Below are 27066 nucleotides of genomic sequence, written 5' to 3' on the forward strand. Positions count from 1 at the left end.
ACCAAAGTTGACTTGCAAGACATTACATATTTCCCCAACTGAATTAATTGTTTATTAAAGCCTTTGAAATTGATTCTGTCATGACAAAATACTGTCTCCAGCAAGTAGCTTGAGTTTTTGCCACCTAAGATTAGGGCCTCATAGATAACACATTTTGTATAGCTTTATGCACTTCTAACATTCACATTTGCCACTTCTATAACTTATTACAGATTTCTTAGTTGTTTGTGTATTTACACATAATATATACTTTCCATTCTATTTCTAGTTGCTCTCAACTATTGTTTCAGGTGGACACAACGGAGGGTCCTGATGTAACGTGGCTACGGTTGGTTCAGGCCTCATCTGGTCCTGGTGTGAAGAGGCTGGAAGACTATATGCAGGGAGGGAGTACCTTCAGGGCTTCACACCTTGTTCAGAAGGGAGAACAACTGTTGGTTTTGTATGATGGACAAATCACCAGAATGCTAGGCTTACAAGAGCTCCGAGCACTTAGCCAGGGTAGGTAAATTCATTCCTTATAGAAAAACAAGTTCACTTACGTTGTGGAAAGAAATAGGTTTGCTACAAACACATTGTACTCCACTTAGTCAACCTAGAACAAAATTAGCCCTTTATTGCTGTGGAATGCCAGGTGGAGTCTCTGAATATCCTGAATATGTGACCTTACAGGGAGGTGTGACAGAGGACTTAAAGGACCATTGGTAGTTGATTCATTGGTAATTCACTACTAACTTTATACAGTAAATGGTAGTAGTACTCTAAAAATGAAAATGTATGTGCCATTAACACTAGGGGGTAAATTTACTAAGATTCGAGATGGTCCCGATTTTCAAGGAGATTAATCTCGCTGGAACTCGCCTATATTCGGGTGATATAATCCCTTGTTTTTTACCAAATTTACCAACAGGCGATTTGAGGCTAAACGAGTTGGCCGATGGTGAAGCAGAACGAGATATCTCTCCCGAGTATCTCATTTTGCAGGAGATTACTCACCCGAGATTGCATTGTTTTCTCTCTGCAAATCTCTCCCGAGCTAGCAGCCTGCACATATCAGTGAGATATGTGTTGGCTGAATGTGTGTTAAGACTTGTTAAAAAGGGTTTAATGTTTTTTTAAAAATTACGAGAGGTCCCCCCCCAAGAGACTAACCAGCCCCGGGCTTGCCAGTCTGTCCTGGTTCTTAACTTTACAGGGAAAAAAATGTGTAGGGTTCCACTGTAAATTTACGAACCAGCAACAGGCAGCAGGGACAGAGCTGGTTTTAAATATATGGAGAAAAAAAATGGCGTGAGGTTCCCCGTATATTTAAATCCAGCCCTGGACCCTTTCTAACGGGGGACTGATGCCACAGCTAGGGGTGCCCTTTCATGGGCCAGAGTTTTACGAGTGAGATGAGGGAAATCTCTCTCTAAGGGCTCTATTTACTACAATCCGCATTGGGAATGCAGATTGTAGTATGATATTACCGACTGAATTCGCATTGCGAATTCAGGCAATATCACAGGGATTTACTAAAAATCCCTTGCAGGGACAGAGCTTGTGATAAAGCTCTGTCCCTGCGAATCCCCTCCGCAGCCTTATCACGGTATTTTCGCAAAAAGTGCGCTGACCGGCTGCCACTGTTACCCCCCCGGTGCTAAGCCCCACCCCCCACGATCGCGGACCCCCCCTGCGACCCCCCTCCCTTAATTGCACTTACCTTATGACTCCAGCCAGCTGACATCCCATACTGCACTGGGACCCGGTCACATGATGACCTGGCCGCAGTGCAGTATGGGAGACCAGCTGACCAGAGGGAGGACATCACCGGAGCCCTGAACTCCGGTCCCTGGACTTAGGTAAGTTCATTTTTTTTTTTATACAGTGGATCAGCGTGTGGTCTGTTTAGACCAGACAGCTGATCACTGGGGCTGGCTCCGGGCTCTGCTCTGCACGTTAGAGCGGAGCAGGAGTCCGGTAACCGGGGGAGACCCTGGGTAACGCCACCTCCAGATGGCGTTATTATCACAGGGCCTCCCCAGGTATCTTTTTCACAATTTATTTTTAGTAACTTGCACACAGATCGCATTTCCCATTACAATTATGGGAAATGCGATCTGCTTACTAAAAATAAGTGATACTTAGGGGTTGGAGCATACTTGCCAACTCTCCCTCATTGTCAGGGAGACTCCCTGAAATAGCAGCAATCTCCCTGTCTCCCTGAAGAGTCTACCAATCTCCCTCATTTCACCTTACCCCCATTATGACACTGTTATATAAAAGAAAAAACAGAGATATATACATTCAAATGGGTTCATTAGTATAATTTCCCTGCATTGCACAATAATCCCTATGGCTACATGCATTTTCTGAGAAGTATCAGTGTGTTTTCAATAACAAGTAGATCTTACTAACTGCTTTGGGGCTCATTTACATGTGGATGTAAATCAATTTTATGACACGCCTCTCAGATGTAGCAGTACACGCCCACTTTACCGCCACGCTCATAGGTGCTGCTTTCACAATCTCCCTGAAATGCTTTTTCAAAAGTAGCCAAGTATGGGTTGGAGTAGAATTTTACGAATTACCAATTGCCCTGTAGTAACTTTAGGTGAAACTAAAATAATGTGAAAAGGGTGTAAAAACACCCTTATTCACTTTATTTTAGTAAAAATAATGATAATAAATAGAGCCCCTACTGTGTAAATATGTATTCATGTCATTTATTTTCACCTTCATATCTACGATGTATGGGCTCATTGATTGTACACTGTTATATCACTGTGTAGGTGGGATTTGAGAATTGGATTTTGTGTAAGTGACTAATTTAACATTTCTGCACTGTGGTAACAACCATTCATCTTGGACCCCCACCATGTATCTTATTTATCAAGGTCATGCTGTTCACATAAAGCCAGGATCTCTGCCAATCACATTTGCCAGTGCTGAAGTCTCTTCATAGCCACGTCGGGGCTCTCATTGTAAGATGTGAGATGATTGCCTATATGTGAGTACCAGGACTGTGCTAAACTGAGAGACAAGTGGTGGCTGCTGAGAAGAGAACATTACTAAAGAACTATTATTGGAAAGGGGGAGATTTACTTACAAAATATCTTAAACAAAGTGGAAATCTCCTTTGAGATACGTCAGGATAAGATCTATCATTAGAAGGAGATGACACTTGTAGCCATTGTCTTAGAAAGAATGAGGAAAAGACGTAACAAGAAGTGTAAAGAGTGAAAAAATGGACAAACTGAGTAGTTGCCCATAGCAACCAATCATCTGCGAGATAGCATTTATCAAGTACTAGTGTTTGCCCGCAGCTTTGCTCGTGTGGGTGTCTGTTATTGCTCAGCAGAGCTAATTTTACAGAGACAGTAGTAGCATCTAATATTGTGATGTATATTTTATATTATAAACATTGATCACAAAATATCTTTGTAAACACTATTTGCAGTTTTTTCCTTCAGGGATTAACACAAAAAAATGCTTGGGGCTACTAACTCATGAGCAAGCCACGTAAAGCTGCCCATGGAAGAAGCAGCTGGTCCTGAGATCTACGCCTGCAGACCTGAGCTTTTGTCCCTGCGACTTGTTGATCGTCATAGCGAAGCACAAGTTTACAGGAATCTGCATGTGCATGAATTGAAAAGAAAAATTGCTGGGGATAAGGCGTATGCATGGTATAAACACAGTCTTACCTGCGCCAGATCCCATTAGAATTAGGTTCCTATCAGGGGCGTAATTATAATGGGCGCAGGATGTAGGGTGCTCACGGGCCCCTGGGTCCAGGGGGGCCCCGTATCACACACCCTGCACCCATATTATACTTACCACTCCGGAGTACCATGTCGGCGCCGGTGTCAGCGTTGTAAAAAACACCTGGAAAATGGTCATCGCTGCCATTTTCCCAGCGATTTGCGCAGTATGGAAAACACAGGGAAAAAGGCCACCCAGCCATTTTCCCTGTAGACTCTGGGCACACTGTAGTGCCCAGAGTCTCAGTGCGGCGCTGCGCTCAGTGCGCTGCCGGCCGCTGGACTGAGAAGAGCAGTGACTTTAAGTCGGGTTCCGTTGAATAACTTGGGTGGAGTCAAGTTCTGCAGAAGCATGATCGGAACACCAACTTTCAGTGCAGTGCTGTGTGCTGCAAGTCCAGCTGCACTATCTTGTAGATCCCAAATCCGTTGCTACTTAACCTACAGTAACATAGAAAGATTGCAAGTAGGATGAGCAGCAGCTCAATGACATGTAGTATTTGTCTGGGTGCACCATCTAGTGGATTGACATGTATACTGCAACTTCATGAGTCAAGATAAGCTGCCTGATTAGGGTTTAATGTACTGGATAGCTGGATTTTCCTGCAAAATAGATCTTGAGATATATAAATCTATGTATTTAAAAAAAATGCATACAGATATAACAGATATACATATAGTAATTTTGGTCTTGAGGAGCCTGTGCTAATGCCGTTACATTTTATTTTGTATCCATAGTTCATAAACAGTCTCTAAAATATATTTGTCCCCAAAAATATATATTCATATACATCTAGTCATTTTTGGCTTGAGTAGCCTGCATATATTAGAGAATTAACTCACGCTCACTAAGTATGGGTGTGGAATAACAAAAACAATAATGGTGTTGCGTTAATAATCTTAATTAATAAATAAACAACCAAATATGGCAGAAAATAAGAAATTCAAGACACCAATATGTGACATAAAAAATGGTCAATCTTTATACAATATATAGTCATATGACAATAAAACATGTGCTAAAATGACATGACCTAATGCAAAGGTCTAAATAGACTAATCACATATACATACAGTCAGGTGCATAAATATTGGGACATTGACAGAATTTTCATATTTTGGCCTCTATTCACCACCACTATGGCTTTGAAATGAAACAAACAAGATGTGCTTTAACTGCAGACTTTCAGATTTAATTTGAGGGTAATTACATCCTAATCAGGTGAACGGTGTAGGAATTACAACGGTTTCTATATGTGCCTCCCACTTTTTAAGGGGCCAAAAGTAATGGGACAAACTAAACAATCCTAAATCAAACTTTAACTTTTTAATACTTTGTTGCAAATCCTTTGCATGCAATTACAGCCTGAAGTCTGGAATGCATAGACATCACCAGACGCTGGGTTTCATCCCTGGTGATGCTCTGCCAGGCCTCTACTGCAAATGTCTTCAGTTCCTGCTTGTTCTTGGGGCATTTTCCCTTCAGTTTTGTCTTCATCAAGTGAAATGCATGCTCAATCGGATTCAGGTCAGGGGATTGACTTGGCCATTGAATAACATTCCACTTTTTAGCCTTAAGAAACTCTTTGGTTGCTTTTACAGTATGCTTTGGGTCATTGTCCATCTGCATTGTGAAGCGCCGTCCAATGAGTTCTGAAGCATTTGACTGAATACGAGCATATAATATTTCCCGAAACACTTCAGAATTCATTCTGCTGCTTTTGTCAGCAGTCACATCATCAATAAATACAAGGGAACCAGTTCCATTGGCAGCCATACATGCCCACGCCATGACACTACCACCACCATGCTTCACTAATGAGGTGGTATGTTTTGAATCATGAGCAGTTCCTTTCCTTCTCCATACTCTTCTCTTCCCATCACTCTGGTACAAGTTGATCTTTGTCTCATCTGTCCATAGGATGTTGTTCCAGAACTGTAATGGCTTTTTTAGATGTTGTTTGGCAAACTCTAATCTGGTCTTCCTGTTTTTGTGGCTCACCAATGGTTTACATCTTGTGGTGAACCCTCTATATCCACTCTTGTGAAGTCTTCTCTTGATTGTTGACTTTGACACATATACACCTACCTCCCGGAGAGTGTTCTTGATTTAGCCAACTGTTGTGAAGGGGTTTTTCTTCACCAGGGAAATAATTCTTCTGTCATCCACCACAGTTGTTTTCCGTGGTCTTCCGGGTCTTTTGGTGTTGCTGAGCTCTCCAGCAACACCAAAACAGTTGTTTTGGCCACTTCTAATGTTTTTGCGATCTCTCTGATGGGTTTGTTTTAATTTTTCAGCCTAATGATGGCTTGCTTTACTGATAGTGACAGCTCTTTGGATCTCATATTGAGAGTCGACAGCAACTGATTGCAAATGTCACACCTAGAATCAACTCCAGACCTTTTACCTGCTTAATTGATAATGAAATAACGAGGGAATAGCCCACACCTGTCCATGAAGTAGCTTTTGAGTTGATAGTCCCATTACTTTTGGCTCCTTAAAAAGTGGGAGGCACATATAGAAACCGTTGTAACTCCTACACCGTTCACCTGATTTGGATGTAATTACCCTCCAATTAAATCTGAAAGTCTGCAGTTAAAGCACATCTTATTTGTGTCATTTCAAAGCCATTGTGGTGGTGAATAGAGGCCAAAATATGAAAATTCTGTCAATGTCCCAAAATTTATGCACCTGACTGTATATAAAAAAAGGCCCACTAGGGTTCTAAATAATGCAACTAACTATATTGGTGAACACCTAAGACTGTCCTGATTAATGGCATATAAGCTCACCAACTTGCAATCTCAGAACAAATGAATTTGCATAATAATAGATGTATAAATGAGACAGTCTTGGATCCACAGTTTTCACTTGAAAATCACAAGCATAAATGGTCTCTACACGGAGGTAAGTATAAGGATTTCCAAACCTTGCTTAGGCAATTGTTGAGCTCCGTAGGATGTGGCAAGTCTCTCCTTAAATCCAGGAGAGCCGCTAGTGCTGATGATTTTCCAATCTTTGAAGAAAGAAGAAATAGTAACTCCAATCCGTATTAGCTAAAAGGGGCCGTGGTGATGGTCGCCCCGACTCGCAGGGACAGGTGTACAGATGCTTGTTTTAGGAGAGAGATGTCCTGAGGCTTGTAATAAAGTAAGCCCGTGACCGCCTCTAATACCTTGTCTCTCATCTATAGCTGACCCAGTCCCGCAATAGGATGGAGGATTGATGCCAGGTAAGTGGAAATCCCAACCGGATAATGCCAATGCCTGGCAGTTCTTGAAAACAGAATGGAGCAATAAACGGGTTTCGCTTCTGATCCTTGAAGCTTTATCAAAGAGGACTATTCTCTTTGATAAAGCTTCAAGGATCAGAAGCGAAACGCGTTAGAGGACTATCATTTATTGCTGCATTCTGTTAAGATAAATTGTACTGTAGCTTAGGTTGTCAGTGACACGCTAGTTAGAGGCCGCGTATCCCTGACCCTGTGCTCACAAGACCGCAGTGTTAGTCTTGGGGGGGATGACTCTAGTGCAAAGTCTCCCAAGACTAGTAACCAGGCACCCCCACCTACAGAGTCTTACCTTTGTCTGTCGCAGTCGTCTTGACCCCGTCTGCCTCCGTCTTCAGGCACCCTCCGCCGCCTGTTGCTTTTCACTGTATAGCCGCTTTTGCTTCTGGGTCCCGTGGATGTGGTCACATGATCACGGATGTGGTGCTGACCAAGGCCGCGTCTCACGCTGTCTGCGGTCACCGTACTCTAAACTCAAGCTGCTTCCTTCTGCTGAAGTGTAGTTAAAGAGGTGAAATAGCTGTGTGCTCCTACACGTATCAGCCTGTCTGGGCCTTCGTCAGGGAGTCTAGACTAACTAGCGTGTTTTCCTTTATTGCTCCTCTCCCTGATGTCACATTGAGATAATACATACCTCAGTTTCTTTCTAGGTGACTAAGCTATACAAAATGCAATCTAAATGATCCTGTAGTTTTTGCGTGATGCCAGAACAAAATTCAGAAAAAAAAAATCATTTGTCTCCATAGTTCATACACAGTCCCAAGGAGTACATTTCTCCAAACATATTTCTATGTACAGACTCAACCATTACAACTTTATTATAAGTATAGATAATCTAGAAAATAATAGGAACAGCAGAAGCTGATGGGTTTGTATAGACAACCTCTCCACTTGTCTACATGTCCACTCTTTGCACTTCTTGATACATTAAAATGATCATCTCAAAAAAGTATTTCTTTCTCCTGACTCTCCCTATTTCCTTTATCGCTCTCCTGACTCTCCCCTTTTTTCTTTACTGCACCCCTGACTCTCCCCTATTTCCTTTGCTCTACAGAGAATGACAGAGCACAAATAAAACAACCAAAACATGGCACCAACTTTCACAGCCTGGCAAGGGATGTGGAACAGGAGAGGACTGAACAATCAGATGAGGAGAAAACAGTACTTCATGAGAAAACCAACCTCTTGGTTGAAAGCAGTAGGCGAGAGGAATTGTTAGCAGGATTGACATCAGAATGCAAAGGAGAAATGTGGAGAAAGATGAAAGCTGAGCTGCTTGAGCAGAGGCGGAGCGCGTTTACAGAAGTTTATAGAACAAAGAGCCTCTACAGCGCTAGTGACCGGAAGATAGACTTGTCAGGCAGTGCTTTCTCACCCGTGCCTAGCAGATTTGGGAATAAGATGAACACAGTATTCAAATCTGTAAAGAGTTTTAGAGTCACTGCTCCGACTGATTTTCTAACTCCACGTGAATACTTGACATTACCTAATTCTCTGGCGGTCCTACCCCTTCCAGAAGTATGGCCAAAATCTGAAATCCCACACTTACCACAGGTACTCCCACCAACCGTCACAAGCCTTGGGTCTACAGCACAAATCTGGTGTGCCAAATGCAAACTCTCCTTCCGCATGACCTCTGACCTGGTTCTCCACATGAGGTCACGCCATAAGGAGACCAGATTTGAAGCTCAGGGTAAGAGGCGAAGAGAGCTACAACTGTCATGCCCCGTTTGCTGTGCCTATTTTAGAGAGCGCCATCATTTGTCTCGTCACATGACCTCCCACTGCTGACATGGTTTTATCAGGTCATACACATACTGTACTCTGGACAAAGAAGTCAGTGAATGCACCATGTATATTCGTAGAAGAGACTTCTATATAGATATAGCCTTCAATGATTACTGTAAGCTAACTTTGACCGAACATGCTTGGAATTATGTATAAAAATACCGCTTAGATATAGCTGACTATAAAGAAAGTTAATACTGTAAGATGAGATTAAGGAGGTTTTTTTTGGGGGGGGGAGGAGACGGACGGACTAATTGTTCTAAATTTTTTTGCAGAAAAGTTCACAAATCTTGCTTGACTTGCTATCACTATTTTGCAAGTTTAAGTAAAATAACTTGGTCTAACATGGGTTTCCCACTGTGCTAAGCACAATTAAGCAAAGAAAAAAATTGTGGTCAGTAAAGAAACCAGTATTTCTCATTTCCCATGCACTGGCAGGGTCCCTGGAGACCAAGTTTGGGAAACATTGGACTACACAATTTTCACAATATAAGATGGAATGTTGGAAACAGGGCAGTATAGGAAGTTTGTTGCATCATGAAACCCAAACAAATAGATGTTTTTTAATGCTGGTAGCGTCTCCGGGCCTCATACCATGTGCTCTGTAATCGTCTGAAGCAGATCTAAGATAAGAGCAAGTTCATATAAAATTACCTCTTTTTGGCATATTTTGGAATAAAGACTAGAAATTTCTTCTGTACATGTGAATTTTAATTTTTTTAAGCCATCATACACTGCGCTTTATAGCGTTTCAGGGTATTGATCCAGAAGTATATCACATCTACATTTTTAACATGTAACTCATATTAAAAGACCCATAGGGTATAATGAAGTAAAACATGAAAAAAATATAAAATATATATAATCAGATCGATTGCATGTCTGTCCATGGCTTTATACACCGTCAATGACAATTTTATTGATGTTTCCACTCCAATAGGAACATATTGTTTTTTTTAAGCAAGATTAAGAAAATATTAAATGGGGTATATAACCCAACAAATGCCAGTAAAATTGTGTAATATTGGAATTTGTAGATTGACGTTTTTTGCTCTAGTTATTATCCTTACCATGGAAAAAATATTACACATCTGTATCATTATTAAGTGAATTAACCTGATTTTGGTAGTTTCAAATTATCTGGGGGTAGTCAGGGGAGTTAAAGTCCCCCATCTCATTTTAGAGTAATTAAATAAAATTTTACTAATTGAAAAAAGCAGAAATCCTCTGCAGAATCCCATCTCATTAATTAGACAGCTAGCCATGGCTTATCGGCACAATGGCTTAACCTTTTAGCTAATTGGGGATGAAGGTCACTGAAATTTTCCACATTTTGGATAATGTAATATAGTAATTGTTGATATTGGAATCTATTTATTAAACTAAAAATTGTGATCAATCCTCTGAAAACATACATTTTTGTAATATTGCTGCATTTTAGAATAACGGCTATTTAACAAGAGGGTATCTGCAATATCTGCTGTGGTCTCTCTCATATAATGATCACTGCAGTAGTCCCTACAGCTTTCTATTGGGACTGCAAAAATGCCCCAATTATCAAGTTCCAAAAAGGTTAGCCTTTAGAGCCTGGCCGTGTAAGCAAATACCATCTTTAGATAGTGTAAGACATTATACTCTATAGGCTATATATAGACAGGGCCGGATTAATGTCTGTGGGGGCCCCCGGGCACAGGCCGGCTCTTGGGGTGTTCAACCAGTGCGGTCAAACAGGGGCGTCACCCCATAGAGGGCGCACCCTCTCCCAACATCCCGATTCGGCGGGACAGCACTGTCCCGCGGTTCCACCCATGGGCCGAAGTGTCTGGTCGGGAGGTTGGGTGCCGGATCCCGGGGCAGCTGAATGGATGCTTCGCTCGCCACGCTTCGGGCAAGGTGGCTCGCTACGCTCGCCACATGGTTCTATTCCCCCTCTATGCCCACTTGGATTGTAAGAAATGACGTTGGACACTGCTGATGACGTCATGATCAATCTACGGAAGGGGATCTAGCTGTTACCGTCCTCCTAGTGCCAAACCCCAGCCCACTTGCCCGAGTGTACTACTGCCGCCCGGCTGCCCTCCCGCGTTGCCAGATGCCTTCCCCCACTGGAAGGTCTCTGCAGCAGCATTACACGCTGCCTGTGCAGGGACCGGCATTGGCCTACCCGTCCCTCTTAACTCGCTGCAGACCAGCACACGCTGCTGTGTGCCGGGCTGCATAGGAGACTCCCGCACCTCCCCCCCGCGTCAGTCTCCTATGCCTGTGTGGGGGAGCGATGACATTGATCGCGCCACCCCCCCATGTAAGCCTAAGGGGGCATGGCCACGCCTCCCGTGATTAGGCCACGCCCCCCGGTACGGCTCTGTGTGTGCGAATCCCCCACCGGTGTATGTGACAGTCAGGTCAGACACTGACAGGAGTCACAGCCTGAAGGCCCCTAATATTGGATTCCGCGGTGAGGGGGATTGTAAGGTTGTTGAAGGAGCCCCCCCGAAGTACAGCTGTTGGTGCCACTGCACTTCTCCCTGTTTCACTCTTCTGGATGGATTCCTCAGCCAGCCTCCTCCTCAGCTCTGTGAGAGCAGCAACCGGTGAGTAATACAGGATTTCAATAGTGTGGCTGGGTGTCTGGCTACCCCTCTGCTGTGTGCGCGCTACCCCTGTTGTGTGCCTCGCTACCCGTTTTCCTCAGGGTTGGGTACGGGACGCCGAAATCCCTTCCCCTCTTCCTAACCCTCCCTCCCGAGGCCTAAACCTAACCTTCCCGCACCCTAAACCTAACCCACCCCCTAGTGCCTAACCGTCCCCCTAACCCCGCTACTTTTCTTCGGAATGCCGGCGCCGGGATCCTGACAGGTGTCGGGATTCCGGAGCCGGTATTCTAAGCGCCGGCATCCCCTTTGCTGGAATATTAATCTTATCCTGTGCCTCATTACCCCTGTGTGCCTCACCACTCCTGTGTGTCTCACAACTTTTTCCAATGTGTGTATGTTTTTCTTATTTTTTTCCTGTATCCTATGTATTTTTTTTTTCCTATTGGTGGCAATTCAGTTAAGTGCGATCTTGAATAGCGCCGGGAATTTGGTCCCAGAGCTATTCTATTGAACGCGCTTTTAATTTAAACCTAACTAAAGGATTTATGCTTGCACTCTCCTGAGGGTGTTAGCAGAAATCCAACTAAAGTGCCGTCCACGATGCTGTTTTTCAACTTAGTGAGGCGCTGACAGCATTGCAACAGGCACTTTAGTTTGAAAATGCCTGCCAGTTAGCGAGCCTAAACACCTGGCTTAAGGCACTAACATCGTGGCTAATTGAATACGGGCCTCATGGAGGTGCGAGGTAAAATGCGTGTAAAAAGCACCAAATTGGGCTCGCACGTGGGGACAAAAACTAATTTATTCTGCAGTTTACGTGAAATCAGTGTATTTCCATGCGTGAGTCCCGATTTTACAGTGCTGGTAAAAGGCTATTTAGTTGAATAGTTTTTCCATGCACCGCAGGGATTTGGGCAGGCAATCATTTGCGGGGGAAACCCTGCGGCTAATTGAATACCTATGTGATTGTTTTTTTTCCCTATGTGTACCAATGTGTTTTTTTATTTTTCATTCTAAGCTTATGTGATTTATTTTTTTCTACGGCAGGGGCCTATGTGTTTGGTTTTTCCTATGTGTGCCAATGTGTTTTTTTTTTTCATGCAAAGCTTTATGTGATTTATTTAATGTGGGAGCCTATGTGTCTGGTTTTTGTTGTCCTAGGTGTGCCAAAGGGCACGATTCGATTAAACGCGAAGTGAATAGCGCCGGAATGAGCTCCCAGAGCTATTCAATTCTGTGAGAAGTTAGGTCGGGGAAGGCTCATTCTCACGGTTAAACAGGGTGTTTAGGCGCGAGAATGGCCATTCTCCGACTAAACTTCCTGGCGCGATGCTGTTTTCCCGGCGCTAAGGGCAGAAAAGAGCATCGCGCCTGGACTTTTTCTGCTCGCATCCCCGGAGGGTCTGCCATCCTGGACTGGGACCCGGTCATCAGGTGACCGGGTCCCAGTGCAGAATGGGATGTCAGCTGGCCGGAGCCATGGAGGACATCACCAGAGCCCTGATCACTGCAGGTAAGTGCAATTAAGGGGGGTCACAGGGGGAGTCGCGGGGGGCTTAGCAACAGGGGCAGGGCTTAACGGCGGCCCGTCGGCGCATGCGCGGGTACTTGTCACGGTATTTTTTGTGAAAATACGGTGATAAGTGTGCGGAGGGTATTCGTAGGGACAGAGCTTTATCGCAAGCTCTGTCCCTGTAAAGGATTTTTAGTAAATCCCTGTGATATTGGCTGAATTCGCAATGCGAATTCAGTCGGTAATATCACACTACAATCTGTATTCAAAATGCAGATTGTAGTAAATAGAGCCCTAAGGATTACATACACAAATGTTCATGCATGTACAAACTACACAGATAGACTATATGTTAAATAAAGAAAACAAATTATGCTTTAGCAGGTAGGCTACCAACAGGGCCGGTTCTATGGTTACGCGTGGTACGCGGCCACGTAAGGCGCCACATCGTGAAGGGCGCCGCGGCCGCGACCATGCAGATTTCAGTGGCTTACCGTGGTGCAGACTGTGTCTCTGTGACACAGCGTCACCACGCGTGTAGCGCTGACCGGACGGAGTTCGGTCAGCGCTACACAGTGCCAAACACACAGCCGCCGGAGCCGGCAGCTGTGTGTTTGTTTCAGCAGCTGATGAGAGTCTGTCAGACTCTCATCGCCTGCTGCAGCTCCCACTGCGGGAGCCATCTTCCGGCTCCCGCAGTGGGTAATGGGAGAGACGTCGTCATGACAACGTCTCTCCCATAATGCAAAGCGGCCCTGGAGAATGGTCGGGAGTAGCAGGTAAGTGTTTTTTTGTTTGTTTTTTCATTATTACGTGTCTCTCTACTGGGGGAGGCTACAAGGGGGGATTACTACTGGGGGCACTTGAAGGGGGGATTACTACTGGGGGCACTCGAAGGGGGGATTACTATAGGGGGCACTAGAATGGAGGATTACTACTGAGGCACTTGAAGGGGGGATTACTAATGGGGGCACTAGAAGGGAGGATTACTGCTGGGGCACTTGAAGGGGGGATTACTAATGGGGGCACTAGAAGGGGGGATTACTACTGGGGGCACTTGAAGGGAGGATTACTACAGTGGGCACTAGAAGGGAGGATTACTACTGGGGCACTTGAAGGGGGGATTACTAATGGGGACACTAGAAGGGGGGATTACTACCGGGGGCACTTGAAGGGGGGCTACTACTGGGGGTACTTGAAGGGAGGATTACTACTGGGGGGACTACTACTGGGGACACTACATGGGGGGGAACCTCCACTGGGGGCACAACAATGGGGGGACTACTACAAGGGGGGACTACTAGGGGCACTACAAGAGGGGGGATTACTACTAGGGGCACTACAAGGGGGGACCACTACTGGGGGCACTGCATGGGGGGGACTACTACTGGGGGCACTGCATAGGGGGACTACTACTGGGGGCACTATATAAGCTTACTAATGGGGGCACAAGGGGCACTGCACAGGGGGGACCACTACTGCGGGCACTGCATAGGGGGGCGCCGAAAAACCCAACTTACCAAAAAATTTGGGCTAGGGCCAGCCCTGGCTACCAACAAACAAATAACCAATAGAAAACCACATCAAGCATGGGTCAACAACACTATAAACAAATATCAGACGCATTGATGACTAAGAAACAGATCAATAGAGAGACTGAAATGTCATATATATTAAATCACAAGTTTCTGGCCCCCTGAAATCGGTTTATTCTACATATATATATATACTGATGCAGAAATGGATAGCACTTGTGGCTAAATACCAGCATAAAAGAGACTTGCTCACTACAATGTGGATATCTACGTTTCAGAGACTGAACTCTTTTATCAAGATATCCACATTGTAGTGAGCAAGTCTTTTTTATGCTGGTATTTAGCATTTCTGCATCAGTATATCTACTAAAGGGAAAAGACGTATATTTTACACACACACACATGCCTAGGATGTCTGAGTCTGCTCTGCCTTGCATTCTCAGCAGCGGCTCTGGTCCTGAGCAGTCAGTCTCCTGACCTCAAATCTCGCGGGACTCTGCTGCAGTGAAGCTCCTTAGCAGCTGCTGTAAGGGAACAACTGAGCAGCCGACCAAGAGGACCGCAGCTGCTGTAAGGGAACAACTGAGCAGCCGACCAAGAGGACCGCAGCTGCTGTGCTCTTTTTTTTTTTGTACTAGTTGTGGGGCCCCTGGGACGACTGCCCCTGTCTACCAGCCTATAATCCGGCTCTGTATATAGGTATCTTTTTGGTCAAGGGGGATCCAGTGGCCGCACATGCACAGAAGACAATCTGGGTCCGAACCCAGAAGTAAAGTGAGCTTCTCCTGGGACTGGCTGTTATTGAGCCTATGCCTCGACATAAGTGTCCTCATAACTAGGCCAGGAAAAACTTTCAAAATCCCCAGGATATGCAGCAATAAAGAATGTTAATTTCCGCGCTCACTCTGCAAAAGTTAATAAATCTGTCTCATTGTCAGTAATTGACCTAATAATATAATACCAGTCACCTATATATCTAACTATCTTACTAGTACATTTATTAGTCTGTTACTTACAATACATGGGTGATATGAATACTTATGTCCGCTGTGAAAAATCTCAGTATCTTAATTATTATGTGACATAACTAATTAAATATAATGATATTATTCACTACCGTGACCATATTAGGACTAGAGATGTGCGCATACCCCAGTATTTTGTCAAAACCACACTCAAGTGTTTTGGTTTGGTATTGGTTTGGTTAACTTTGGTTTTGTTTTTTGCTTTAAAATTGATAAAAACAGCTGAAATCATGTAATTTGGATCTATTTACATGCAATCCAAAACAGAGATTTGTTTTTTTAAATCTGAGTTCCAAACTTACAGCAGACAAGAGCCGGGACTCTGTTCTACTCAGAACCCCAAAACCCCAAAAGTGATTGAAGCTGGGACTCAGGAGCTCATTCAGACCTGTTCGCTAGATGCTTTCGCTCGCTCCCAGCATATGCAAATCTAGCGCACGCCCAGGAAGGCATGCGATCGTACGGCAAGGCATTAGCACGCCCACTATGTCTTGGCGTGCGATCACTTTGTGTATGCAGACAGCCACCATCTATTCATAAGACGCCCACTTGCGCATGTCATCTCCTGGAAGTGCATGAAAACATTGGTACATCGGATGTGCTCGCAGCGCTTGAGGTTGACTATACCTGGCTGCAAGCACTGCGATCACTTCAGTGTGAAATACAACCAGGTGACGTGTACTATGAAACTGCCTGTTAATTATGCATGCCACTGAAACAGCGTTGAAACCCTCAGGCATGCCTGCGTTCGTACTTCCACTCCCCCGTTTCTAGTGGCCTGCCCCTGTTACCACCCACAAATGGCCTCTCCTGTCACTCATTCAACTGGGCTGTCTATGCTGGGTGAGCGAGCGCTTCCCGATCTTTCGCAGTGGTTCGCGCACGCATATTGTGATACATGCGCATGCGCAGATTGTAGATATCGTCCAGCTTCGAGCGATCGCATCCTAGCGAGCGGGTCTGAATCAGCTCCTCAATTCGACTTGGAACCTCTAAGTTCAGGTGTGTTCGTTTATCAGGAAAACCGAACCACTCATCTGTAATTAGAACATACTGTACCTCACTGATGGACAAACTGTAAAGTAAAACAGTTATTCATACAGTGTCTTTGATCAATACCTACATACTTTTGTGCTTCATTCCTATCTATCTCCTTCTAAATCAGGGGCGGAACATGGGAGACATGGGAGGCGCCCGCCTCCGGGCACTAGCCCTGAAGGGGGCACCTCCTCTGTTGCTCTAATCCCCGGAGGTATACAGTATGCTGACCACAAATTTGTCAGCACATACCCCAATAGCCAATCTCTGCCGGAAGAGGGGGCGCGGGTGGTGGGGAAGGGTTAGGGGATCACCTGCTGAGCCTGAAACATTGAGATATCCGTGCTTCCAGACAGGGGGCGCAGTGTGGGCGGAGCAGTACCACGCCCACACCACACCCAGTAAGGAGGCATTGATCAAGCAAGTTTGGCGTCCCTAACTCACTGAATGTTGCCCCCTCAGGGGCAGCTGGAGTAACCCGCCACACCACCTACTGTACCTGATGACAGAGATCAATAAGCCTAAAGGATCTTTGCTTTTGCTGATTTGGCCTCTATATGTGGACATCACGACTCTCTCCCAGTCTTCTCACAGACACAACAGTAACAGCACTACCATGCAGCTACGGGAACATATGAAGCCAAAAACACATCCTTATTGACTCACCTGCTGCCAAATATAGGCATAGGTTTAGGAGCTTATTGCTACAAAGCAGAGTATCGCTCTAGGACTACAAAGACCATCATGCAACACAAGTTTCCAGTGGGAACAGCTCGCAGGAACCTTCTCACACCTAATAGAATTGAGGCCAGTGTATGCTCCCTGCTATCCCCTGTACTATATACACACACCACTGCTAATACTCTGTAGGTATAAAACAAGAAAAATTCAAGGATGAAAGATGGCATATCAAACGCCGCAAACTTTGCTCCATCTGGCCGCCCTATGTACAAACATGAACACACACACAGTGTGTATGCGGCTTTAGACGTTGCACTGGCAATTTGCTAGAGCCAGTGGATGGAACTTATACTCCTGGGTTAGCTGTGAAAGGCTGAGCAGAATCAAGTGGTTCAGGGAGGCTCAGTCTGGCATAGGATTGGATGGACCATGGTCAGGTGATCGGGACCTGTCACAGCAGTACTCCAGGCTAGGCTCTAATGTGGACTGCGGCCTAGCAGGCCAGAAACAAATGAAGCCTGCATCTCACAGGGATGGAAGTGGATGCACAAACGAGTCCTGGGAGCAAGCCGGGCTGGCAAAAGGAGCGGTAAGTGACCCAGCGGCACAGAAAACATGACCAGGCCGTGACTTTGTGTCTCCAGCCAGACCCAGTTTGTGTGTCTCCATCCAGGTCCCTTTTATGTCACCAGCCAGCCCCCCTCCTGTGTTTCCAGCCAGCACCCCCTACTGTCTCCCCAGCCAGGACCTCCTTCTGTCTTTCCAGCCAGCACTCCCTTCTGTCTCCCCAGCCAGCCCCCCTTTTATCTCACCGGCCAGCCCCACTTTTGGTTCCCTAGCCAGCCCCCCTTTTATGTCACCAGCCAGCCCTCTGTCTGTGTTTCTTGCTAGCCCCAGCCTGTGTGCCTCCAGCCAGCCCCAGCCTTTGTGCCTTCAGCAATCCCCAGCCTGTGTGTAACCAGCCAGCCCAAGCCTGTGTGTCAACAGCCAGCCCCATCCTGTGTGCCTCTAGCCAGCACCAGCTTGTGTACCTCCAGCCTTCAGCCAGCTGCTTTGATCTGATGTTAGATGGTTTTGCCATCTTATCTCCCCAGCCAGCACCCCTTCTGTCACCCCAGCCAGCCCCCCTTCTGTCTCCCCAGCTAGCCCCCTTTTATTTCACCAGCCAGCCCCACTTCTGTGTTTCAATCCAGCCCCCATCTGTGTCTCCTGCCAGCCCCAGCCTGGGTGCCTCCAGCCAGCCCCAGCCTGTGTGTAACCAGCCAGCCCCAGCCTGTGTATTAACCAGCCAGCCCCAGCCTGCGTCTAACCAGCCACCCCAGTCTGTGTGCCTCCAGCCAGCTGCCTTGCTCTAATTAGGGCTGGCCATCACTCATCAAGGGTTAACATCTGATGTTAGATGGTTTTGCCATCGATGGCATAGATCCAATGGTTCTCCACCATCGATGGAACAGAGCTCCCACAATGTTTTTTTTTTTTTAATTTAATGTTGGGACATGGAGCATAGCTCCACCCCTAATGTGACCTGCAAAGCCCTGCCCCCATTTCTGATTTACAGAAATCCAAAACAATTGATGGTGGTTTTGCCAAAACATGTTGATGACTTAAAACCAAAACCAAAATCCCAGGGTCTATGCACATCTCTAATACACACACATATATATATATATATATATATATGTATATACACTACTTGAACACATATATATATATATATATAATATTATATATATATATATATATATATATATATATACATACACAAAGAGAGGTACTGGCGCCAACTTCTCCACTCAGAAGAGGTTTTTTACAAAAATGGTGTGTACTACGTTCTCCCAAATTATACAGGGTGTCAGCTGAACCTAGTGAAAATAGGCCTTTGGAAGGGCCATTGTATGTGAATGGTTTAAATATACCAGGTCTTAAGCGACTGACGTATACATTATAACCAGTGTTGTGCAAACGTGCAAGAATTAATGCATAGATGAATAAATAAATTACTAAAATATATGAAATATATACTGTGACAAAATATTAAAAGGTAAAATATCTCAATTTAATATTAAATTATGTAGACATACAAAAACAAACAAATGCTCATATATGTCTTATTCCTGTTCACAGGGATTAGCCAAAGAATTCATATATAGGCACATACGTGCAAATATTCTATATAAAGTGCAAAGATGGTGCTAATAAATATTTAAAAAGACAACCTTTAAGCATATACAATGAGAGTAAATTAATAGTACAAATATAGAAATATAAATAGAAGCAGCTGCCTCTTGCCTGAAATGAATTTATCACAGATAAGCATCATATGAATTCTTTCAAGCTATTCTAATATATTTTAAAGCAATTTTAAAAAACTTTTTAGAAACGTTTTCTTAAAGTTTTTAATTGTTTATTATTGTTCATCAGTGTGTACCCTCCTGTGCTTCTATTTATATTTCTATATTTGTACTATTAATTTGTACTATATAATTGTGACTGTCTGTTCCAAGTTGATGCAAAAAACAATTTTAATGAAAACTGCATAATTGTTACAAGTCGCGGTCTCGACTTGTCTCCTTCGAGCAGTTTACCTGGTCAGGACAGGGTTATTCCACTTCCCTCAGTTGCTAGGTCATCGGCACAACTCAGGAGGTGATGTGTCATTCACAGCACTGCATGATTGGTCTCTCCTCCTATTTGTACACTCTGGCCTTTTGCCGCCTCGTTGACTATAGCGTTCCTGAAGGTCCACTTGGCTCAGCCGCACCAGCAGCTCCCGTACTGCCACCGGCTCACCTATCTCTCCTACATCTCCCTGGCCGCATCAGCAGCTCCCGTGCTGCCACCAGCTAACCTGCCTTTCTTACAGCTCTCAAAGCCAAAGTACACATGATTGTACACAAACTTGTACACCAAATTGCGTATCGCACTCAAAGCCAAAGTACATGAAATTGTACACAAACTTGTACACTAAATTGCGTACTGGCACTCAAAGCTGAAGTACACGAAATTGTACACAAATTTCTACACTAAATTGCATATCGGCTCTCAAAGCCGATGTACACGAAGTTGTCCACAAACTTGTACACTAATGGCATACCGGCTCTCAAAGCCGTAGTACACAGAATTGTACACCAAATTGTACACGAACTTGTACACTAAATTGCATACTGGCTCTCAAAGTCTCATCAATTACTTTCTTCTACAATCAGCATCAGGCCGCATCATCGGCTTACAAAGCCGCATCAATTGTGTACTTCTTTCTACTACTGGTTCCAACCCGCATCATCAGCTCTCAAAACCTCATCAATTTCTTTCTTCTACAATCAGCTACAGGCCACACCATTGGCTCTCAAAGCCGCATCAATTGTGTACCATCCTCTGCTACCGGCTCCAAGCCTCACCATCGGCTCTCAAAGCCTCATCAACTTCTTTCTTTCTTCTACTACCGACTCCAGGCCACACCATCGGCTCTCAAAGCCACATCAATTGAATACCGTCTTTTACAACCAGCTCCAAGCCGCATCGGATACCATAAAGCCACATCAATTGAGTACTATCTTCTACAATCGGCTCCTAGCCGCACCATCAGTTCATCAGTCACATCATCGACTCTCAAGTCTCCTGGATTCCCGTTTCTGTTCCTGTCATTCCTCTCTCCATTGAATCCCATTGTATTTTCATGTGAACCTCTATTACCCAGAGTTATAAGACCAGGTGGCCACCTAAGTACCGGTGAACATCTCATAGTTCTAAGGGAACAACGGGTGGTTGTTATTGGTGGAAGACCTTGCTAGCCTGGGTTTTAGGGGGTTCACACAGAGCTGGCTTTGGGAGTTGTAACAATAATTTTGTAGTGGAAACTCCTAGAAATAACCTGCACTTTATTTAATCTTGATCTGTCAAGTTAAAGCTGAGTAATAACAAATAATAAATGTATTGACATCATCAATGCAAGAGACAGGTGTGGCACCATGCACGCAGCCGATAAGGGGTGGGGGGAGAAGTGCTTTGAGCCCGCTTTCACTTGAATAGGATAGGACAGGGCTGTAACTAGAGGTGTGTGACCGGTGCAGCTACACAAAGCAAGGCTTTGTGGGCAGCTCCGTTGCCACCCCATGGCCCCTGCTTTTGGCTACAGGGTGCCTGGAGTAGCACCCTGCAGCCAGTATCACTGTGGCAGTGCTGCCTATAGCATCCTTGATGTCACGGGCAGGTACCCTGCCATAATTACAGTTGCCTAGAGTGTCTTGAAGGCGCTCCAAACACTACTGCAATTCCATGTTCTGGTGGCCCCGCCCCCTTATGCACAACATCATGACATCATGCGTAAAGGGGGTTGATGATGAGGGTGTTGTTGGTGGAGATTGCCTGTGCTAGTATCTATCCATGCTGCTGGTAGCTGTTGCTAGACTGCTTGCTATTATTTTACAGGATTTTGTAGATTTAAATTATGCACAGGGAGGTGCCTAGATTGTTTACCTCCCCACATCTACATCTGTACCACTACAAATGGTAAAGATGCCTTGACAAATGTCAAGATTTGGGTAAAAATTACTCCACACAGAAGAGATGGCTTTTTTGGTCTTATGCCCAGGCATGACATTGGGCCTGATTCAGAAGCTCTGAATCAGGGCGGGCGCTTGTTTTTTTTAGTTGTGGACTCTTGGCCGCTCGCATAGCTGTGGGTTACCACCCACAGCTTATGCTAGCGGCCAGGTGATGGTCACGATGGTCAAGACCATAGCGACCATCAGGCTTGCGACGAAACCCTTGCGGTAGGGTTTCGTTGCCGCAAGCCCCAGTGGACTTCCTACTCTAATGGATTGAGTGATGTCAGTAGGGCCGCCCACAAATGGCAGGCGTTCCTGCAGGAATGCCTCCGTTTGCCCAGCCACCCCCCCGCCCCGCCTTCCAAACGAGGCAAGCTGTCGATCGACATTGACAGCCACCCCTTTTGGATGCGAGCGCCAGAGCGAGTGCTTTTTGCGCTCGCTCCGGTGCTCGCACATGCGCAGTGTGCACGCTGTGTGTGCGCACTGCCTAACAATCGACCCGCTTGCGAGCGCATAGCGCTTGCGAGCAGGTCTAAATCAGGCCCATTGTCTTTTTTCTTATCACTGGCAAGAACTGCTGCCACAAACAATATCATCCTCCTGAATTTTATCAACTTATTTTTGTCCAACACATTCAACATCCTCATTAGTGTCAGATGCACAATTATCCCCCTCATCCTATTGCACAGTTGCAACTTCCACAGTAGCATCTTCAATTTCTATGTCTAAACCATCATCGCCATTAATTTTCCTACTACTCATCTTCACATTTGCAGATGGTTTAGAAAAGGTGGAAGGAGGCTTGAAATATCAGACTCATACACAGCACACTTGGACACCCTTAGACTCCTAAGGAATCTGTGAAGCTTGTGAACACACAGTTTGTTCTTCAGCCCTAGTAATATATTTTTTGTGCACTGATTTCCTGCTTTAGAGGTGACACATCTAGGGGTATATGTAATAGGCTGCAGAGTTCAAGCATCGGCGAGTTCCGTGCGAGACTGCCCAATGTTTTTGACTAGCAGTCATTTAAAAGGCAAAACCAGGTTGATTTTGCCTTTTAAATGACTGGTACTTTTCAAGTCCGCAGCCTATAACATAAACCTCTAGACTCAGAGCGAGTAGGTGGTGAATGTGAGGTTACAAAAGCCTGACTGTTTGGCCCTGGTTTTTGCAGTAGGCATTCTAGTTCCTGAAAGAGCAGTAACAGGACGGCCACTTTCCTTGCCACTGCGTGTGGTATATGGCATCTTGGCAATTTTACGTTTTTTGGCAGTAACTTAAATCTTAAAGATTGTCAAATATTGTTTAGATTTAGAGCGCCATTTCTAACACCTACTTCTCCCTTGACCTTCTTTAGAATAATAGTCTCCTCATTAGCGAAATATTATACAGCATATACAGAATGACAATATTTTATTAAAATAAACTGAACAATAAAAAGGATTCATGTATACTGTGTATATCAGGCCAGAGATATTTGAAAGCATGCTAAGGACCGTATTCAATTGGTCTGTTTCTGCGGAAAAGTATCGCGAGTGATGTAATTTCGCCATTCGAAAAGTTTTCTCCGTATTCAATTCCAAAGACTTTTCGCCGCTGAGGAAACTCAATGCAATGGGACCAGTGAAATTTTTGGCGATTGAATAGTTGTCGAAAAAAAGTGCAGAATTGGGGTTTTGGGGTGCTCACTTCGGACAGTCCCCCTAAGGTAATCTGCGTCAAAAAAAAGTTGTAAAAATTCTTTAGATCACCCCAAAAAAGTACTTTGTTTTGGTGGCGAAAAAATTAAAAGTTGGGGGACAAACTTAAAAACTAGCGAATTAGACTCCAGGGAGTCCCCAAGTATGCCCCAGGCGTTTTTAAGTTTGCAGGTGCTTGCGGAAGGTGGATTTTTAATGATTTTTAAAAGTACACTGTAGCAACTTAAAAATATGCTTGCACCCATTTTCAGGTACCCCAAATTTGCTGGGGCTACTTATTTTGAGCCCAAAAACCTGGTAAATGCTATTCTTCACCACTTCTGCAAAGACGCAAAATAGCAGCTATTGAGAGCATTTAAGTACCCCAAATACCTTCAGCAGGGCTAATCAGGGGTATCTATAGTGATCCCCAATGTCAGTGCATCTTTTGGAGGGTGTCAGGCTGATTACCCCAAATCTGACAGTACTTTTCGCATGTTACAGTTTCACCGGCTCCCGTTTTCACCGATTTCTAATTGAATTAGGGGTGTGCATCGGCCACTTTTCGTGTTTTGTGTTTTGGTTTTGGATCTGGATCTTTCTTCGTGTTTTGGATCTGGATTGGTTTTGCCAAAACCACCCTTCCGTGTTTTGGGTTCTGGGTTTTGTGTTTTGGATCTGTTTTTTTTTTAAAAAAAAGCATAAAAACAGCTAAAATCACAGAATTTGTGGGTTTTTCTGCTCCTATGCTATTATTAACCTCAATAACCTTAATTTCCACTCATTTCCAGTCTATTCTGAACACCTCACACCTCACAATAGTGTTTTTATGTCCAAAAGGTTGCACCGAGGTAGCTGGATGACTATGCTAAGAGATACGAGTGGGCGGCGCAAACACGTGGTCCATCTAGGAGTGGCACTGCAGTGGCAGACAGGATGGCAGTTTGAAAAACTAGGCCCCAAACTATACATAATGCAAAGAAAAAAAAGAGAAAAGAGGTGCAAGATGGAATTGTCCTTGGGCCCTCCCACCCACCCTTATGTTGTATAAACAGGACATGCACACTTTAACAAAGCAAACATTTCAGCGCCAGGGTCTGCCACACGACTGTGGCTGAAATGATTGGTTCGTTTGGGCCCCCACAAAACAAGCTGGCAATTAATCTGTCCCTGCACAAACTGGCTCTACGGAGGCAAGATGTCGTCCTCATCCTCCTCATCCACCGATTCCTCACCCTCTTCAGTGTTGTGTACATCCTCATCCTCACAGAGTATTAATTCGTCCCCGCTGGAATCCACAACCACAGGTCCCTCTGTACGTTCTGGAGGCTGGTCTCCCTGGAAGAGTTGATAATTAATTTTATGAACATCATCTTCTCCACATTTTGTGGAAGCAACCTCCTACGCCTTTCGCTGACAAGGTTCCCGGCTGCACTAAACACTCTTTCGGAGTACACACTGGAGGGGGGGCAACTCAGGTAAAATAGAGCCAGTTTGTACAGGGACCTCCAAATTGCTTCTTTTTCCTGCCAGTACAGGTACGGACTGTCTGACATGCCTACTTGGATGCTGTCACCGATGTAATCCTTTAACAGACAGACGCACGCTTGTCGCTGCTGCTTTGAGGATGCAAGTGCGGCTACAGCCCACACAATTCACAAAGACAGAAAAAAAAAGAACAATATTTTTATTGTTTGTGTAGCACACTTTGAGGGTGTCACCACCCTTTAACAGACAGACGCATGCTTGTCGCTGCTGCTTTAAGGATGCAGGTGCGGCTACAGCCCACACATCAGAAAAAAAAAGAACAATATTTTTATTGTTTGTGTAGCACACTTTCAGGGTGTCACCACCCTTTAACAGACAGATGCACGCTTGTCGCTGCTGCTTTAAGGATGCAGGTGCGGCTACAGCCCACACATTTCACAAAGACAGAAAAAAAAAGAACAATATTTTTATTGTTTGTGTAGCACACTTTGAGGGTGTCACCACCCTTTAACAGACAGACGCACGCTTGTCGCTGCTGCTTTGAGGACAGTATCATATGCAGTGACAGTAGACTTGTCAGAAATTGTTGGCACATCCTTCAGTCCGGACCAGATGTCCAAACCAGCCCTTGACTTATGACACAGGCGCACGCTTGGCGCTGCTACTATGTTGATGCACGTGCGGCTACATCGCACACAAGTCACAAACACATTAAAAAAATTGTTTTTTATTTTTTGGAGCACTTTGAGGATTACACCACCCTTTAACAGACAGACGCACGCTTGTCGCTGCTTCGTTGAGGATGCAAGTGAGGCTACAGCCCACACAATTCACAAAGACAGAAAAAAGAAGAATATTTTTATTGTTTGTGTAGCACACTTTGAGGGTGTCACCACCCTTTAACAGACAGATGCATGCTTGTCATTGCTGCTTTGAGGATGCAAGTGCGGCTACATCGCACACAAGTCACAAACACATTAAAAAAATAGTTTTTTATTTTTTGGAGCACTTTGAGAGTTACACCACCCTTTAACAGACAGACGCACACTTGTCGCTGCTGCTTTGAGGATGCAAGTGCGGCTACAGCCCACACAATTCACAAAGACAGAAAAAAAAAGAACAATATTTTTATTGTTTGTGTAGCACACTTTGAGGGTGTCACCACCCTTTAACAGACAGACGCACGCTTGTCGCTGCTGCTTTAAGGATGCAGGTGCGGCTACAGCCCACACATTTCACAAAGACAGAAAAAAAAAGAACAATATTTTTATTGTTTGTGTAGCACACTTTGAGGGTGTCACCACCCTTTAACAGACAGATGCACGCTTGTCGCTGCTGCTTTAAGGATGCAGGTGCGGCTACAGCCCACACATTTCACAAAGACAGAAAAAAAAATAACAATATTTTTATTGTTTGTGTAGCACACTTTGAGGGTGTCACCACCCTTTAACAGACAGACGCACGCTTGTCGCTGCTGCTTTGAGGACAGTATCATATGCAGTGACAGTAGACTTGTCAGAAATTGTTGGCACGTCCTTCAGTCCGGACCAGATGTCCAAACCAGCCCTTGACTTATGACACAGGCGCACGCTTGGCGCTGCTACTATGTTGATGCACGTGCGGCTACATCGCACACAAGTCACAAACACATTAAAAAAATAGTTTTTTATTTTTTGGAGCACTTTGAGGGTTACACCACCCTTTAACAGACAGACGCACGCTTGTCGCTGCTGCGTTGAGGATGCAAGTGAGGCTACAGCCCACACAATTCACAAAGACAGAAAAAAGAAGAATATTTTTATTGTTTGTGTAGCACACTTTGAGGGTGTCACCACCCTTTAACAGACAGACGCATGCTTGTCGCTGCTGCTTTGAGGATGCAAGTGCGGCTACAGCCCACACAATTCACAAAGACAGAAAAAAGAAGAATATTTTTATTGTTTGTGTAGCACACTTTGAGGGTGTCACCACCCTTTAACAGACAGACGCACGCTTGTCATTGCTGCTTTGAGGATGCAAGTGCGGCTACATCGCACACAAGTCACAAACACATTAAAAAAATAGTTTTTTATTTTTTGGAGCACTTTGAGAGTTACACCACCCTTTAACAGACAGACGCACGCTTGTCGCTGCTGCTTTGAG

General features: G+C 44.8%; 1 protein-coding gene across 1 annotated transcript; it reads left to right on the top strand.

Annotated features, from left to right (window-relative positions):
* Positions 1-374: 374 nt before the first annotated feature.
* On the top strand, positions 375-9023 carry ZNF488 (zinc finger protein 488). Its single transcript, XM_088473554.1, has 2 exons — positions 375-501; positions 8085-9023. The coding sequence occupies exons 1-2, from the start codon at positions 378-380 to the stop codon at positions 8819-8821; spliced, it is 861 nt and encodes a 286-aa protein (XP_088329680.1). The 5' UTR covers positions 375-377; the 3' UTR covers positions 8822-9023.
* Positions 9024-27066: the final 18043 nt, after the last annotated feature.

The sequence above is a fragment of the Taudactylus pleione genome, unplaced genomic scaffold (genome assembly GCF_031769625.1).
Source record: "Taudactylus pleione unplaced genomic scaffold, aTauple2 ptg000136l, whole genome shotgun sequence".
NCBI lineage: Eukaryota > Metazoa > Chordata > Amphibia > Anura > Myobatrachidae > Taudactylus > Taudactylus pleione.

Bases quoted from the DNA above. Each gene is read 5' to 3' on its own strand.
- ZNF488 (XM_088473554.1), top strand. From the start codon at position 378: ATGCAGGGAGGGAGTACCTTCAGGGCTTCACACCTTGTTCAGAAGGGA. The intron at 502-8,084 runs GTAGGTAAATTC...TTTGCTCTACAG, and splicing joins GCTCCGAGCACTTAGCCAGG to AGAATGACAGAGCACAAATA.